An 18,087-nucleotide genomic window follows, 5' to 3' on the forward strand; every position below is an offset into this window, starting at 1 on the left:
AGTATTATAGTAGTTATATTCTTGTACATAGGGGGCAGTATTATAGTATTTATATTCTTGTACATAGGGGCAGTATTATATTAGTTATATTCTTGTACATGGAGCAGTATTATTGTAGTTATATTCTTGTACATAGGGGCAGTATTATAGTGGTTATATTCTTGTACATAGGGGGCAGTATTATAGTAGTTATATTCTTGTACATAGGGAGAGCAGTATTATAGTAGCTATATTCTTGCACATAGGGGGCAGTATTATAGTAGTTATATTCTTGTACATAGGGGCAGTATTATAGTAGTTATATTCTTGTACATAGGGAGTAATATTATAGTAGTTATATTCTTGTACATAGGGAGCAGTATTATAGTAGTTATATTCTTGTACATAGGGAGCAGTATTATAGTAGTTATATTCTTGTACATAGGGGGCAGTATTATAGTAGTTACATTCTTGTACATAGGGGGCAGTATTATAGCAGTTATATTCCTGTACATAGGAGGCAGAATTATAGTAGTTATATTCCTGTACATAGGGGTCAGTATTATAGTAGTTATATTCTTGTACTTAGGGGGCAGTATTATAGTAGTTATATTCTTGTACATAGGGGACAGTATTATAGTAGTTATATTCTTGTACATAGGAGCAGTATTATAGTAGTTATATTCTTGTACATATGAGCAGTATTATAGTAGTTATATTCTTGTACATAGGAGCAGTATTATAGTAGTTATATTCTTGATAATAGGGGCAGTATTATAGTAGTTATATTCTTGTACATAGGGGCAGTATTATAGTTGTTATATTCTTGTACATTGGAGCAGTATTATAGTAGTTATATTCTTGTACATAGGGGGCAGTATTATAGTAGTTATATTCTTGTACATAGGGGCAGTATTATAGTAGCTATATTCTTGTACATAGGGGCAGTATTATAGTAGTCATATTCTTGTACACAGGGGCAGTATTATAGTAGTTATATTCTTGTACATAGGAGCAGTATTATAGTAGTTATATTCTTGTACATAGGGGCAGTATTATAGTAGTTATATTCTTGTACATAGGGAGCAGTATTATAGTAGTTATATTCTTGTAGATAGGGGGCAGTATTATAGTAGTTACATTCTTGTACATAGGGGGCAGTATTATAGCAGTTATATTCCTGTACATAGGAGGCAGAATTATAGTAGTTATATTCCTGTACATAGGGGTCAGTATTATAGTAGTTATATTCTTGTACATAGGGGGCAGTATTATAGTAGTTATATTCTTGTACATAGGGGACAGTATTATAGTAGTTATATTCTTGTACATAGGAGCAGTATTATAGTAGTTATATTCTTGTACATATGAGCAGTATTATAGTAATTATATTCTTGTACATAGGAGCAGTATTATAGTAGTTATATTCTTGTACATAGGGGCAGTATTATAGTAGTTATATTCTTGTACATAGGAGCAGTATTATAGTTGTTATATTCTTGTACATTGGAGCAGTATTATAGTAGTTATATTCTTGTACATAGGGGGCAGTATTATAGTAGTTATATTCTTGTACATAGGGGCAGTATTATAGTAGCTATATTCTTGTACATAGGGGCAGTATTATAGTAGTCATATTCTTGTACACAGGGGCAGTATTATAGTAGTTATATTCTTGTACATAGGAGCAGTATTATAGTAGTTATATTCTTGTACATAGGGGCAGTATTATAGTAGTTATATTCTTGTACATAGGGGCAGTATTATAGTAGTTATATTCTTGTACATAGGGGCAGTATTATAGTAGTTATATTCTTGTACATAGGGGCAGTATTATAGTAGTTATATTCTTGTACATAGGGGGCAGTATTATAGTAGTTATATTCTTGTACATAGGGAGCAGTATTATAGTAGTTATATTCTTGTACATAGGGGCAGTATTATAGTAGTTATATTCTTGTACATAGGGGCAGTATTATAGTAGTTATATTCTTGTACATAGGGGCAGTATTATAGTAGTTATATTCTTGTACATAGGGGCAGTATTATAGTAGTTATATTCTTGTACATAGGGGGCAGTATTATAGTAGTTATATTCTTGTACATAGGGAGCAGTATTATAGTAGGTATATTCTTGTTTATAGGGGGCAGTATTACAGTAGTTATATTCTTGTACATATGGGCATTATTATAGTAGTTATTATCTTGTATATAGGAGCAGTATTATAGTAGTTATATTCTTGTACATAGGGGTAGTATTATAGTAGTTATATTCTTGTACATAGGGAGCAGTATTATAGTAGTTATATTCTTGTACATAGGGGCAGTATTATAGCAGTTATATTCTTGTACATAGGGGCAGTATTATAGTAGTTATATTCTTGTACATAGGGGGCAGTATTATAGTAGTTATATTCTTGTACATAGGAGCAGTATTATAGTAGTTATATTCTTGTACATAGGAGCAGTATTATAGTAGTTATATTCTTGTACATAGGAGCAGTATTATAGTAGTTATATTCTTGTACATAGGGGCAGTATTATAGTAGTTATATTCTTGTACATAGGGGCAGTATTATAGTTGTTATATTCTTGTACATTGGAGCAGTATTATATTAGTTATATTCTTGTACATAGGGGGCAGTATTATAGTAGTTATATTCTTGTACATAGGGGCAGTATTATAGTAGCTATATTCTTGTACATAGGGGCAGTATTATAGTAGTCATATTTTTGTACACAGGGGCAGTATTATAGTAGTTATATTCTTGTACATAGGAGCAGTATTATAGTAGTTATATTCTTGTACATAGGGGCAGTATTATAGTAGTTATATTCTTGTACATAGGGGCAGTATTATAGTAGTTATATTCTTGTACATAGGGGCAGTATTATAGTAGTTATATTCTTGTACATAGGGGGCAGTATTATAGTAGTTATATTCTTGTACATAGGGAGCAGTATTATAGTAGGTATATTCTTGTTTATAGGGGGCAGTATTACAGTAGTTATATTCTTGTACATATGGGCATTATTATAGTAGTTATTATCTTGTATATAGGAGCAGTATTATAGTAGTTATATTCTTGTACATAGGGGTAGTATTATAGTAGTTATATTCTTGTACATAGGGGACAGTATTATAGTAGTTATATTCTTGTACATAGGGGCAGTATTATAGCAGTTATATTCTTGTACATAGGGGCAGTATTATAGTAGTTATATTCTTGTACATAGGAGCAGTATTATAGTAGTTATATTCTTGTACATTCGAGCAGTATTATAGTAGTTATATTTTTACACATAGAAGCAGTATTATAGTAGTTATATTCTTGTACCTAGGGAGCAGTATTATAGTAGTTACATTCTTGTACATAGGAGGCAGTATTATAGTAGTTATATTCTTGTACATAGGGGCAGTATTATAGTAGTTATATTCTTTCACATAGGGAACAGTATTATAGTAGTTATATTCTTGTACATAGGGGCAGTATTATAGTAGTTATATTCTTGCATATAGGAGCAGTATTATAGTAGTTATAATCTTGTACATACGGGCAGTATTATAGTAGTTATATTCTTGTACATAGGAGCAGTATTATAGTAGTTATATTCTTGTACATAGGAGCAGTATTATAGTAGTTATATTCTTGTACATAGGGGCAGTATTATAGTAGTTATATTCTTGTACATGGAGCAGTATTATTGTAGTTATATTCTTGTACATAGGAACAGTATTATAGAAGTTATATTCTTGTACATAGGAGCAGTATTATAGTAGCTATATTCTTGTACATAGGGGGCAGCATTATAGTATTTATATTCTTGTACATAGGGGCAGTATTATAGTAGTTATATTCTTGTACATGGAGCAGTATTATAGTAGTTATATTCTTGTACATAGGAGCAGTATTATAGTAGTTATATTCTTGTACATAGGAGCAGTATTATAGTAGTTATATTCTTGTACATAGGGGGCAGTATTATAGTATTTATATTCTTGTACATAGGGGCAGTATTATAGTAGTTATATTCTTGTACATGGAGCAGTATTATAGCAGTTATATTCTTGTACATAGGGGGCAGCATTATAGTAGTTATGTTCTTGTACATAGGGGGCAGTATTATAGTAGTTATATTCTTGTACATAGGGAGCAGTATTATGGTAGTTATATTCTTGTACATAGGGGCAGTATTATAGTAGTTATATTCTTTCACATAGGGAACAGTATTATAGTAGTTATATTCTTGTACATAGGGGCAGTATTATAGTAGTTATATTCTTGCATATAGGAGCAGTATTATAGTAGTTATAATCTTGTACATACGGGCAGTATTATAGTAGTTATATTCTTGTACATAGGAGCAGTATTATAGTAGTTATATTCTTGTACATAGGAGCAGTATTATAGTAGTTATATTCTTGTACATAGGGGGCAGTATTATAGTATTTATATTCTTGTACATAGGGGCAGTATTATAGTAGTTATATTCTTGTACATGGAGCAGTATTATTGTAGTTATATTCTTGTACATAGGGGCAGTATTATAGTAGTTATATTCTTGTACATAGGGGCAGTATTATAGTAGTTATATTCTTGTACATAGGGGCAGTATTATAGTAGTTATATTCTTGTACATATTGGGCAGTATTATAGTAGTTATATTCTTGTACATAGGGGCAGTATTATAGTAGTAATATTCTTGTACATAGGGGGCAGTATTATAGTAATTATATTCTTGTACATAGGGGCAGTATTATAGTAGTTATATTCTTGTACATAGGAGCAGTATTATAGTAGTTATATTCTTGTACACAGGGGCAGTATTATAGTAGTTATATTCTTGTATATAGGAGCAGTATTATAGTAGTTATATTCTTGTACATAGGAGCAGTATTATAGTAGCTCTATTCTTGTACATAGGAGCAGTATTATAATAGTTATATTCTTATATAGTACATACAAGCAGTATTATGTTAGTTATATTCTTGTACATAGGGGGCAGTATTATAGTAGTTATATTCTTGTACATAGGGGGCAATATTATAGCAGTTATATTCTTGTACATAGGGGGCAGTATTATAGTAGTTATATTCTTGTACATAGGGGGCAGTATTATAGTAGTTATATTCTTGTACATAGGGGGCAGTATTATAGTAGTTATATTCTTGTACATAGGGGGCAGTATTATAGTAGTTATATTCTTGTACATAGGGAGCAGTATTATAGTAGTTATATTCTTGTACATAGGGGCAGTATTATAGTAGTTATATTCTTGTACATAGGGGCAGTATTATAGTAGTTATATTCTTGTACATAGGGGGCAGTATTATAGTAGTTATATTATTGTATATAGGGGCAGTATTATAGTAGTTATATTCTTGTACATAGGGAGCAGTATTATAGCAGTTATATTCTTGTTCATAAGATGCAGTATTGTAATAATTTTCTTGTACATTTAGTGTAATTGGAGTTTTCCATTAGGGGTTATAATACATTTAGTTTTTTTATTTTTACGTCGTACGTCTTTCTTTAGTTTGATCATCTGGACTCTGATTGGCTGGGAATGCCGCCGGTCCCGTCTGCGAGGTGTCTCTTCGGCCTCGGAGAATCTGAAAATTCTATCTACCTGATTGGTGGGAAGGAGCTGAAGGAAGGAGAACAGACTCTGGACTCTGTGTTGTGTTATGACCGGCCGTGAGTTGTGATTTTATCCTATAATAACTTTTTGTACTATTTGTGACCTGACTGAGTTTCCAAGAACATTTTTTGAGCCCATAACATAACAGTAAGGTTAATGATATAACTTTTATTGCAAAATCTTCAGTTTTACTTAAATTAGTCGATGCAAAAATGAGTACATCCCACATCAAGCACTGCTACATCTAGAATTGTGTATGACCTCTATGATGTGTAAGGACGGCACTGAGTCTTCTAGGCCTGAAAGGAATAAGGTGGCGACATATTGTAACATTGATCTTTCTCCATTCTTCAAGAACGAGCTCATGAACCTGGATGCCGGATGGAGAGTGATGACAGCTTGTCTCTGCATATCTCCATCATAGAAGAATGGAAAAAGATCGATGTTACAATATGTCGCCAACTTGTTCATTTTGTGCCTAGAAGACTCGGTGCCGTCCTTACACATCATGGAGGTCGCAGACCATACTGGATGTAGTGGTTTTTGATGTGGGGTGTACTCATTTGTTTGTATTCAGAGGTTTAGTCTCTATACTGCCGGCTGAGCCTGGGGGTGGACAGTTGCTGTAGCCACATGCAGCCCCCCAGCTGAAGACCACGGGGAGTAATCCAGAATTAAAGGACCATTGACGCTTCGGTCCCAGTGGTGAAACTTTGTGTTCATTTTTGCTTTCCTCATTTTTAGGTCCTTTAAATGGGGCGAGTCCGACCCTTTACCCTACCAGGTGTACGGCCACGCTGTGGTTTCACATGAAAACCTTGTCTATGTAATTGGGGGAAAAGATGCCGACAAGTGAGTATGACACATTGTCCACGTTTGTATCAGTATTGAAGCCCCCATCAGTGAAAGCCCACCTTCTGCTTTGCCATAAATGTTTCGGATGAGATGACGGATTGGAGTCCAGCGCTTCGGAGGGGAACAATATCACATTGTAGCTCAGAGATGAGAAAAGTCGGTTCTTCTGATCTGGGGAAATGCAGAAAATAATAGTGAAGGGGGGAATGCAGCTGCAGTTTCTCTCCCTCTGGGGGCTCTGAGACTGTCTGCTGTGAGAGGGGAGAGGGAGAAGCCACCGGAGAGATCTGGACGCAGCACAGCTTCACACTCCGCAGGCTGGGAACAGACCCAAAATCTGCTGGCTGCAGACATTTATATAGAAGAAGGATTTTCTTTTTTTGTTTTGATGTATCTAATTTAGTTACAAACTAATCCTGAGACAAGTTTCTCCCCATGACAACTCTTCCTGTCAATGGTCTTACAGCAGGTGGTTCATTGACCAACCTGAAATGATCCCCAACTATCTACTTATTTTCTATCTTGTTTTAAGTGACACAGAAGAAATGAGCTGTCAGAGCACAGGATTAGGAAGAGTTGTCATAGGGAAATATTAATTCTTAATATGTTGTAATTGTCTTTAACTTGTTATTTTGTTACATTTTTTTTTCCATTTCTCCATGTAGAAAGTGTCTGAACCGATTGTGCGTTTACAACCCCAAGAAGTTTGAGTGGAAGGATCTGGCCCCCATGAAGACGGCGCGGTCACTGTTTGGGGCTACACTTCATAATGGAAAAATCTACATTGCTGCAGGCGTCACAGACACCGGCCTGACAAACACCATGGAAGTCTACGATATCAAAGCCAATAAGTGAGTGACAGACGGCAATAGCATTCAAGAAAGCATCTCTGGAGGGGGAGGGCACTGAATAGGTTAATTGAAGTATCCATGGTGGGCACCAATAGATGTGAGCATCCCTGGTGGTCCAGAGCAATAAGGTGTTAAAATCAGTAATCCTGTTACTTCAAGGCAGAAGGTGTTAATGTCTGCATCCCTGGTAATAGAGTGCAATGCAGAGGGTCACTCCGGCATCTCTGGTGGTGTAGGAAAGAAAAGAGCTCAATTGTGTAATGCCTGAAAATCCAAGGCACTAAGGAGTCAATGTAAGAATCCCTGCTGGCCTAGGGCACTAAGGAGTCAATGTAAGAATCCCTGCTGGCCTAGGGCACTAAGGAGTCAATGTAAGAATCCCTGCTGGCCTAGGGCACTAAGGAGTCAATGTAAGAATCCCTGCTGGCCTAGGGCACTAAGGAGTCAATGTAAGAATCCCTGCTGGCCTAGGACACTAAGGAGTCAATGTAAGAATCCCTGCTGGCCTAGGGCACTAAGGAGTCAATGTAAGAATCCCTGCTGGCCTAGGGCACTAAGGAGTCAATGTAAGAATCCCTGCTGGCCTAGGGCACTAAGGAGTCAATGTAAGAATCCCTGCTGGCCTAGGGCACTAAGGAGTCAATGTAAGAATCCCTGCTGGCCTAGGGCACTAAGGAGTCAATGTAAGAATCCCTGCTGGCCTAGGGCACTAAGGAGTCAATGTAAGAATCCCTGCTGGCCTAGGGCACTAAGGAGTCAATGTAAGAATCCCTGCTGGCCTAGGACACTAAGGAGTCAATGTAAGAATCCCTGCTGGCCTAGGGCACTAAGGAGTCAATGTAAGAATCCCTGCTGGCCTAGGGCACTAAGGAGTCAATGTAAGAATCCCTGCTGGCCTAGGGCACTAAGGAGTCAATGTAAGAATCCCTGCTGGCCTAGGGCACTAAGGAGTCAATGTAAGAATCCCTGCTGGCCTAGGGCACTAAGGAGTCAATGTAAGAATCCCTGCTGGCCTAGGGCACTAAGGAGTCAATGTAAGAATCCCTGCTGGCCTAGGACACTAAGGAGTCAATGTAAGAATCCCTGCTGGCCTAGGGTACTAAGGAGTCAATGTAAGAATCCCTGCTGGCCTAGGGCACTAAGGAGTCAATGTAAGAATCCCTGCTGGCCTAGGGCACTAAGGAGTCAATGTAAGAATCCCTGCTGGCCTAGGGCAATAAGGAATCAATGTAAGAATCCCTGCTGGCTTAGGATACTAAGGAGTCAATGTAAGAATCCCTGCTGGCCTAGGGCACTAAGGAGTCAATGTAAGAATCCCTGCTGGCCTAGGGCACTAAGGAGGTAATGTAAGAATCCCTGCTGGCCTAGGGCACTAAGGAGTCAATGTAAGAATCCCTGCTGGACTAGGGCACTAACGGGTCAATGTAAGAATCCCTGCTGGCCTAGGGCACTAAGGAGTCAATGTAAGAATCCCTGCTGGCCTAGGGCACTAAGGAGTCAATGTAAGAATCCCTGCTGGCCTAGGGCACTAAGGAGGTAATGTAAGAATCCCTGCTGACCTAGGGCACTAAGGAGTCAATGTAAGAATCCCTGCTGGCCTAGGGCACTAAGGAGGTAATGTAAGAATCCCTGCTGGCCTAGGGCACTAAGGAGTCAATGTAAGAATCCCTGCTGGCCTAGGGCACTAAGGAGTCAGTGTAAGAATCCCTGCTGGCCTAGGGCACTAAGGAGTCAATGTAAGAATCCCTGCTGGCCTAGGGCACTAAGGAGTCAATGTAAGAATCCCTGCTGGCCTAGGGCACTAAGGAGTCAATGTAAGAATCCCTGCTGGCCTAGGGCACTAAGGAGTCAATGTAAGAATCCCTGCTGGCCTAGGGCACTAAGGAGTCAATGTAAGAATCCCTGCTGGCCTAGGGCACTAAGGAGTCAATGTAAGAATCCCTGCTGGCCTAGGGCACTAAGGAGTCAATGTAAGAATCCCTGCTGGCCTAGGGCACTAAGGAGTCAATGTAAGAATCCCTGCTGGCCTAGGGCACTAAGGAGTCAATGTAAGAATCCCTGCTGGCCTAGGACACTAAGGAGTCAATGTAAGAATCCCTGCTGGCCTAGGGCACTAAGGAGTCAATGTAAGAATCCCTGCTGGCCTAGGGCACTAAGGAGTCAATGTAAGAATCCCTGCTGGCCTAGGGCACTAAGGAGTCAATGTAAGAATCCCTGCTGGCCTAGGGCACTAAGGAGTCAATGTAAGAATCCCTGCTGGCCTAGGGCACTAAGGAGTCAATGTAAGAATCCCTGCTGGCCTAGGGCACTAAGGAGTCAATGTAAGAATCCCTGCTGGCCTAGGACACTAAGGAGTCAATGTAAGAATCCCTGCTGGCCTAGGGTACTAAGGAGTCAATGTAAGAATCCCTGCTGGCCTAGGGCACTAAGGAGTCAATGTAAGAATCCCTGCTGGCCTAGGGCACTAAGGAGTCAATGTAAGAATCCCTGCTGGCCTAGGGCAATAAGGAATCAATGTAAGAATCCCTGCTGGCTTAGGATACTAAGGAGTCAATGTAAGAATCCCTGCTGGCCTAGGGCACTAAGGAGTCAATGTAAGAATCCCTGCTGGCCTAGGGCACTAAGGAGGTAATGTAAGAATCCCTGCTGGCCTAGGGCACTAAGGAGTCAATGTAAGAATCCCTGCTGGACTAGGGCACTAACGGGTCAATGTAAGAATCCCTGCTGGCCTAGGGCACTAAGGAGTCAATGTAAGAATCCCTGCTGGCCTAGGGCACTAAGGAGGTAATGTAAGAATCCCTGCTGGCCTAGGGCACTAAGGAGTCAATGTAAGAATCCCTGCTGGCCTAGGGCACTAAGGAGTCAATGTAAGAATCCCTGCTGGACTAGGGCACTAAGGAGTCAATGTAAGAATCCCTGCTGGCCTAGGGCACTAAGGAGGTAATGTAAGAATCCCTGCTGGCCTAGGGCACTAACGGGTCAATGTAAGAATCCCTGCTGGCCTAGGGCACTAAGGAGTCAATGTAAGAATCCCTGCTGGACTAGGGCACTAAGGAGTCAATGTAAGAATCCCTGCTGGCCTAGGGCACTAAGGAGTCAATGTAAGAATCCCTGCTGGCCTAGGGCAATAAGGAATCAATGTAAGAATCCCTGCTGGCCTAGGGTACTAAGGAGTCAATGTAAGAATCCCTGCTGGCCTAGGGCACTAAGGAGTCAATGTAAGAATCCCTGCTGGCCTAGGGCAATAAGGAATCAATGTAAGAATCCCTGCTGGCCTAGGGTACTAAGGAGTCAATGTAAGAATCCCTGCTGGCCTAGGGCACTAAGGAGTCAATGTAAGAATCCCTGCTGGCCTAGGGCACTAAGGAGATAATGTAAGAATCCCTGCTGGCCTAGGGCACTAAGGAGTCAATGTAAGAATCCCTGCTGGACTAGGGCACTAACGGGTCAATGTAAGAATCCCTGCTGGCCTAGGGCACTAAGGAGTCAATGTAAGAATCCCTGCTGGACTAGGGCACTAAGGAGTCAATGTAAGAATCCCTGCTGGCCTAAGGCACTAAGGGGTCAATGTAAGAATCCCTGCTGGCCTAGGACACTAAGGAGTCAATATAAGAATCCCTGCTGGCCTAGGACACTAAGGAGTCAATATAAGAATCCCTGCTGGCCTAGGACACTAAGGAGTCAATATAAGAATCCCTGCTGGACTAGGGCACTAAGGAGTCAATGTAAGAATCCCTGCTGGAATAGGGCACTAAGGAGTCAATGTAAGAATCCCTGCTGGCCTAAGGCACTAAGGGGTCAATGTAAGAATCCCTGCTGGCCTAGGGCACTAACGGGTCAATTTAAGAATCCCTGCTGCCCTAGGGCACTAAGGAGTCAATGTAAGAATCCCTGCTGGCCTAGGACACTAAGGAGTCAATGTAAGAATCCCTGCTGGCCTAGGACACTAAGTAGTCAATATAAGAATCCCTGCTGGCCTAGGACACTAAGGAGTCAATATAAGAATCCCTGCTGGACTAGGGCACTAAGGAGTCAATGTAAGAATCCCTGCTGGAATAGGGCACTAAGGAGTCAATGTAAGAATCCCTGCTGGCCTAAGGCACTAAGGGGTCAATGTAAGAATCCCTGCTGGCCTAGGGCACTAACGGGTCAATTTAAGAATCCCTGCTGGCCTAGGGCACTAAGGAGTCAATGTAAGAATCCCTGCTGGACTAGGGCACTAAGGAGTCAATGTAAGAATCCCTGCTGGCCTAAGGCACTAAGGGGTCAATGTAAAAATCCCTGCTGGCCTAGGGCACTAAGGAGTCAATGTAAGAATCCCTGCTGGCCTAAGGCACTAAGGGGTCAATGTAAGAATCCCTGCTGGCCTAGGGCACTAACGGGTCAATGTAAGAATCCCTGCTGGACTAGGGCACTAAGGAGTCAATGTAAGAATCCCTGCTGGCCTAGGGCACTAAGGAGTCAATGTAAGAATCCCTGCTGGACTAGGGCACTAAAGGGTCAATGTAAGAATCCCTGCTGGACTAGGGCACTAAGGAGTCAATGTAAGAATCCCTGCTGGCCTAGGGCACTAAGGAGTCAATGTAAGAATCCCTGCTGGCCTAGGGCACTAAGGAGTCAATGTAAGAATCCCTGCTGGCCTAGGACACTAAGGAGTCAATGTAAGAATCCCTGCTGGCCTAGGGCACTAAGGAGTCAATGTAAGAATCCCTGCTGGCCTAGGGCACTAAGGAGTCAATGTAAGAATCCCTGCTGGACTAGGGCACTAACGGGTCAATGTAAGAATCCCTGCTGGCCTAGGGCACTAAGGAGTCAATGTAAGAATCCCTGCTGGCCTAGGGCACTAACGGGTCAATGTAAGAATCTCTGCTGGCCTAGGGCACTAACGGGTCAATGTAAGAATCCCTGCTGGCCTAGGGCACTAAGGGGTCAATGTAAGAATCCCTGCTGGCCTAGGGTACTAAGGAGTCAATGTAAGAATCTCTGCTGGCCTAGGGCACTAACGGGTCAATGTAATAATCCCTGTAAATGTAAGCATCCCGGGTGGTCTAGGGGACTATGGTATAAATGAAAGCATCCCTGGTGGTCTAGGGCAATGAGGTGTTAGGCTCAGCATCTCTTATGCCTGGACGGTAACGTGTCCAGGTCACCATCCCTTCTGGTCTTAGGCAGTTAGTATCTTCAGCAGGACTTGGTTCTAGGAAAGGAAGAGGTCAGTTCCAGTATCAGTTTTCGGGGGTCAGGTGGGGCATGAGTTTTGGTTTTGGTGGGGGAGCGATCACCGTGTCCAGGGCGCTCACACACTTATCTGTCACTGAGTCTCGCTGTAAATTTCAATGATTTTTTTCCGGTCAATCTAAATAATTTGTTATGTTGCAGATGGGAAGATTTCACGGAGTTCCCGCAGGAGCGCAGCTCGCTCAGTCTGCTCAGCATGGACCGGACGCTGTTCGCCATCGGAGGATTCGCAACAGTGGAGAATGAAAGTGAAGAACTCGTCCCGACAGAACTGAACGATATCTGGAGGTGAGAACGTGGAAATAGGAAAATGACCTGCCTGTTACAGCTGGTATAACCTGGGCATGTATACAGTATGTACAACTGGTATAACCTGGGCATGTATATGTACAGCTGGTATAACCTGGGCAAGTATATGTACAGCTGGTATAACCTGGGTATCTTCTGTATATAATTATATACAGTATGTACAGCTGGTATAACCTGGACATCTCCTGTATATAATTATATATGTACAGCTGGTATAACCTGGGCATCTCCTGTATATAATTATATATGTACAGCTGGTATAACCTGGGCATCTCCTGTATATAATTATATATGTACAGCTGGTATAACCAGGGCATCTCCTGTATATAATTATATATGTACAGCAGGTATAACCTTGGTATCTCCTGTATATAATTATATATATACAGCTGGTATAACCTGGGTATCTCCTGTATATAATTATATATGTACAGCTGGTATAACCTGGGCATCTCCTGTATATAATTATATATGTACAGCAGGTATAACCTTGGTATCTCCTGTATATAATTATATATGTACAGCTGGTATAACCTGGGCATCTTCTGTATATAATTATATATATATACAGCTGGTATAACCTGGGTATCTCCTGTATATAATTATACATGTACAGCTGGTATAACCTGGGTATCTCCTGTATACAATTATATATGTACAGCTGGTATAACCTGGGTATCTCCTGTATATAATTATATATGTACAGCAGGTATAACCTTGGTATCTCCTGTATATAATTCTACATGTACAGCTGGTATAACCTGGGTATCTCCTGTATATAATTATACATGTACAGCTGGTATAACCTGGGTATCTCCTGTATATAATTATACATGTACAGCTGGTATAACCTGGGTATCTCCTGTATACAATTATATATGTACAGCTGGTATAACCTGGGCATCTCCTGTATATAATTATATATATACAGCTGGTATAACCTGGGTATCTCCTGTATATAATTATATATGTACAGCAGGTATAACCTTGGTATCTCCTGTATATAATTATATATATACAGCTGGTAGAACCTGGGGGTCTCCTGTATATAATTATATATGTACAGCTGGTATAACCTGGGTATCTCCTGTATATAATTATATATGTACAGCTGGTATAACCTGGGCATCTCCTGTATATAATTATATATGTACAGCAGGTATAACCTTGGTATCTCCTGTATATAATTATATATGTACAGCTGGTATAACCTGGGCATCTTCTGTATATAATTATATATATACAGCTGGTATAACCTGGGTATCTCCTGTATATAATTATACATGTACAGCTGGTATAACCTGGGTATCTCCTGTATACAATTATATATGTACAGCTGGTATAACCCGGGTATCTCCTGTATATAATTATATATGTACAGCTGGTATAACCTGGGCATCTCCTGTATATAATTATATTTGTACAGCTGGTATAACCTGGGCATCTCTTGTATATAATTATATATGTGCAGCTGATATAACCTGGTACCTCCTGTATATAATTATATATGTACAGCTGGTATAACCTGGGCATCTCTTGTATATAATTATATATGTGCAGCTGATATAACCTGGGCATATCCTGTATATAATTATATATGTACAGCTGGTATAACCTGGGGGTCTCCTGTATATAATTATACAGTTATATGAAAAAGTTTGGGCACCCCTATTAATCTTAAGCTTAATGTTTTATAAAAATTTGTGTTTTTGCAACAGCTATTTCAGTTTGATATATGTAATAACTGTTGGACACAGTAATGTTTCTGCCTTGATATTAGGTTTATTGTACTAACAGAAAATGTGCAATCTGCATTCAAACAAAATTTGACAGGTGCATAAGTATGGGCACCTCACCAGAAAAGTGACATTAATATTTAGTAGATCCTCCTTTTGCCTCTAGTCTCTTCCTGTAGCTTTTAATGATTTCCTGGATCCTGGATGAAGGTATTTTTGACCATTCCTCTTTACAAAACAATTCCAGTTCAGTTAAGTTTGATGGTCGCCGAGCATGGACAGCCCTCTTCAAATGATCCCACAGATGTTCAATGATATTCAGGTCTGGGGACTGGGATGGCCATTCCAGAACATTGTAATTGTTCCTCTGCATGAATGCCTGAGTAGATTTGGAGCGGTGTTTTGGATCATTGTCTTGCTGAAAGATCCATCCCCTGCGTAACTTCAACTTTGTCACTGATTCTTGAACATTATTGTCAAGAATCTGCTGATACTGAGTGGAATCCATGCGTCCCTCAACTTTAACAAGATTCCCGGTGCCGGCATTGGCCACACAGCCCCAAAGCATGATGGAACCTCCACCAAATTTTACTGTGGGTAGCAAGTGTTTTTCTTGGAATGCTGTGTTTTTTTGCCGCCATGCATAACGCCTTTTTGTATGACCAAACAACTCAATCTTGGTTTCATTAGTCCACAGGACCTTGTTCCAAACAGAAATTGGCTTCTCCAAATGTGCTTTTGCATACCTCAGCCGACTCTGTTTCTGGCGTGCTTGCAGAAATGGCTTCTTTCGCATCACTCTCCCATACAGCTTCTCCTTGTGCAAAGTGCGTTGTATAGTTGACCGATGCACAGTGACACCATCTGCAGCAAGTTGATGCTGCAGCTCTCTGGAGGTGGTCTGAGGATTGTCCTTGACTGATCTCACCATTCTTCTTCTCTGCCTTTCTGATGTTTTTCTTGGCCTGCCACTTCTGGCCTTAACAAGAACTGTCCCTGTGTTCTTCCATTTCCTTACTATGTTCCTCACAGTGGAAACTGACAGGTTAAATCGCTGAGACAGCTTTTTGTATCCTTCCCCTGAACAACTATGTTGAATAATCTTTGTTTTCAGATCATTTGACAGTTGTTTTGAGGAGCCCATGATGCCACTCTTCAGAGGAGATTCAAACAGGAGAACAACTTGCAAGTGGCCACTTTAAGTAGCTTTTCTCATGATTGCATACACCTGGCTATAAAGTTCAAAGCTCAATGAGGTTACAAAACCAAAAAAAGAGCTTTAGTACGTCAGTAAAAAGTAGGTAGGAGTATTTAAAACAAGAAAATGATAAGGGTGCCCATACTTATGCACCTGTCAAATTTTGTTTGAATGCAGATTGCACATTTTCTGTTAGTACAATAAACCTCATTTCAAGGCAGAAACATTCCTGTGTCCAACAGTTATTACATATATCAAACCGAAATAGCTGTTGCAAAAACACCAATTTTTATAAAACATTAAGCTTAAGATTAATAGGGGTGCCCAAACTTTTTCATATAACTGTAATTATATATGTACAGCAGGTATAACCTGGGCATCTCCTGTATATAATTATATATGTACAGCTGATATAACCTGAGCATCTTCTGTATATAATTATATATGTACAGCTGATATAACCTGGGCATCTTCTGTATATAATTATATATGTACAGCTGATATAACCTGAGCATCTTCTGTATATAATTATATATGTACAGCTGATATAACCTGAGCATCTTCTGTATATAATTATATATGTACAGCTGGTATAACCTGGGCATCTCCTATATATAATTATATATGTACAGCTGGTATAACCTGGGCATCTTCTATATATAATTATATATGTACAGCTGGTATAATATGGGTATCTTCTGATTTTTTTTTAGATACAATGAGGATGAGAAGAAGTGGGAAGGAATTCTCAGGGAGATCCGTTACGCCTCCGGAGCGACATTCTTGCCCGTTCGTCTCAATACACTTCGCCTGACAAAGATGTGAATCGGCCGCAGGGCGAGAAGCGGAGACGCAATGTCCTGTATGACGCGCTGTGCACAGAAGAAATGATGGAAGAGTTAATGGAGCAGAGATTGCGGAGAAATGAAAGTGAACAGGAACGGGGACATTTAAAGGGACAGAAATATTCATTTCCATTCTTAATCTACAGTTTGATCATTTCCAGAATTTGCTCAATAATCTGCAGAATGATTGTATGTGAACATTAACGACAAAGGCTTCTCCATCCTGCACTAGTCACAGCTTGGAAATAGAAAGCTCCTGGAGCGGAATGTTCCGGATCATCCAGATGGAACCTGAAGACGGAACGTGAAGACGGAACGTGATCTCCTCTCTTTGTGTTAATCATAAGTAACATTTCTACTAAAACCATTGTGCAGTTTTCTAACACCCATTGTTTTATGGGAAGAATTTTGATAAATTTGAATTTAAAATTTTCTGCTAAAACAAAAAAAAAAGATTGCAATAAAAATTCTAATATTTATATATTTACTGTTGTCATAAACTCAATGAGAATCTTTTCTTTCCAGTCCTTTCACAGGGGGGAACAGGGATAAACACACGATCTTCTAACGATCACTTTTGATGTGACTAACGACTTCATGGCCAGACATATTTAGAAGGCTCAGGTTGAATCAGGAGATGATTCATTACTGTTGCTGGAAATTATCCCTTTTAAATACATGCATTTTGGAAAAAAAAAAGTTACTTTTTTTCAGTTGGGTTTTATTAGAAATTTTGCTCTTTTGTTTCTCTACACTTTGCTGTCTGTAGAATGAGTTAACTCAGGATCAATTAGCGAGTTCGCTGTGACAAGGAATTTGAAACTCTTTTGTTTTTTTTCAGAGTTCCTCTAATTTGATTGATGAACACCGAGTTGAGCTGAACTTTGATGGGGTCATAAATCAACTAAAACTCAGAATGAGCTCACTAATGGACCCCTCAGTTAACTCATTTTTCAGTGTATGATGCAAACATTTTTAATTAAACCGAACTGCAAAAAATTATTTTTAGCCCGAATTAGATAAATTTATGTAAATAAAAAAAAAAAATTGCCCCGTAGGTGTCTGTATCTTGTGATGGCATAAACGACTATCAAAAGTTATCCTCAATGAGAACAGAAGGATGTGCGAGTGCAAAAGTGTAATGTTAAAAAAAAAAAGAAAAACAAATACAAACGGCAATAAAAAAAGTCACTTGCAAGAAATTTTCAAATGTATTTTTTTTTATTATTATTTATTTCGTCAAAGAACTTTTTATAGCTACTTAAAAAGGAAAGAACATTTTTATTTTTTTAAAACTTTTTTAGATTGGCAATAAGTGGTTCAGATTCCAAAATCGCCACAATGGTCGCCGGTGTAAGTTTGTGCTCTGGACATAAGTCGATATCACTAACACTTTCTACAGCTACGTCGCGGACCCGCTACCTCTTCTACGT

The 18,087-nt window shown here is 39.7% G+C and overlaps 1 protein-coding gene across 1 annotated transcript in view; it reads left to right on the forward strand.

Annotated features, from left to right (window-relative positions):
* Positions 1-17,266, forward strand: part of KLHL40 (kelch like family member 40) — an 89,300-nt gene extending 72,034 nt beyond the window's left edge. The window contains exons 2-6 of the mRNA XM_073677229.1: positions 5,518-5,678; positions 6,367-6,474; positions 7,143-7,328; positions 12,708-12,854; positions 16,523-17,266. Coding sequence (XP_073533330.1) covers positions 5,518-5,678; positions 6,367-6,474; positions 7,143-7,328; positions 12,708-12,854; positions 16,523-16,634 — 714 coding nt within the window. The 3' untranslated portion in view covers positions 16,635-17,266. The remainder of the gene's footprint in view (positions 1-5,517; positions 5,679-6,366; positions 6,475-7,142; positions 7,329-12,707; positions 12,855-16,522) is intronic.
* The last annotated feature ends 821 nt before the right edge of the window (positions 17,267-18,087 follow it).

Source organism: Phyllobates terribilis, unplaced genomic scaffold, assembly GCF_046119375.1.
Source record: "Phyllobates terribilis strain yellow unplaced genomic scaffold, ASM4611937v1 Scaffold_4__5_contigs__length_816908805, whole genome shotgun sequence".
In the NCBI taxonomy this organism is placed as follows: Eukaryota; Metazoa; Chordata; class Amphibia; order Anura; family Dendrobatidae; genus Phyllobates; species Phyllobates terribilis.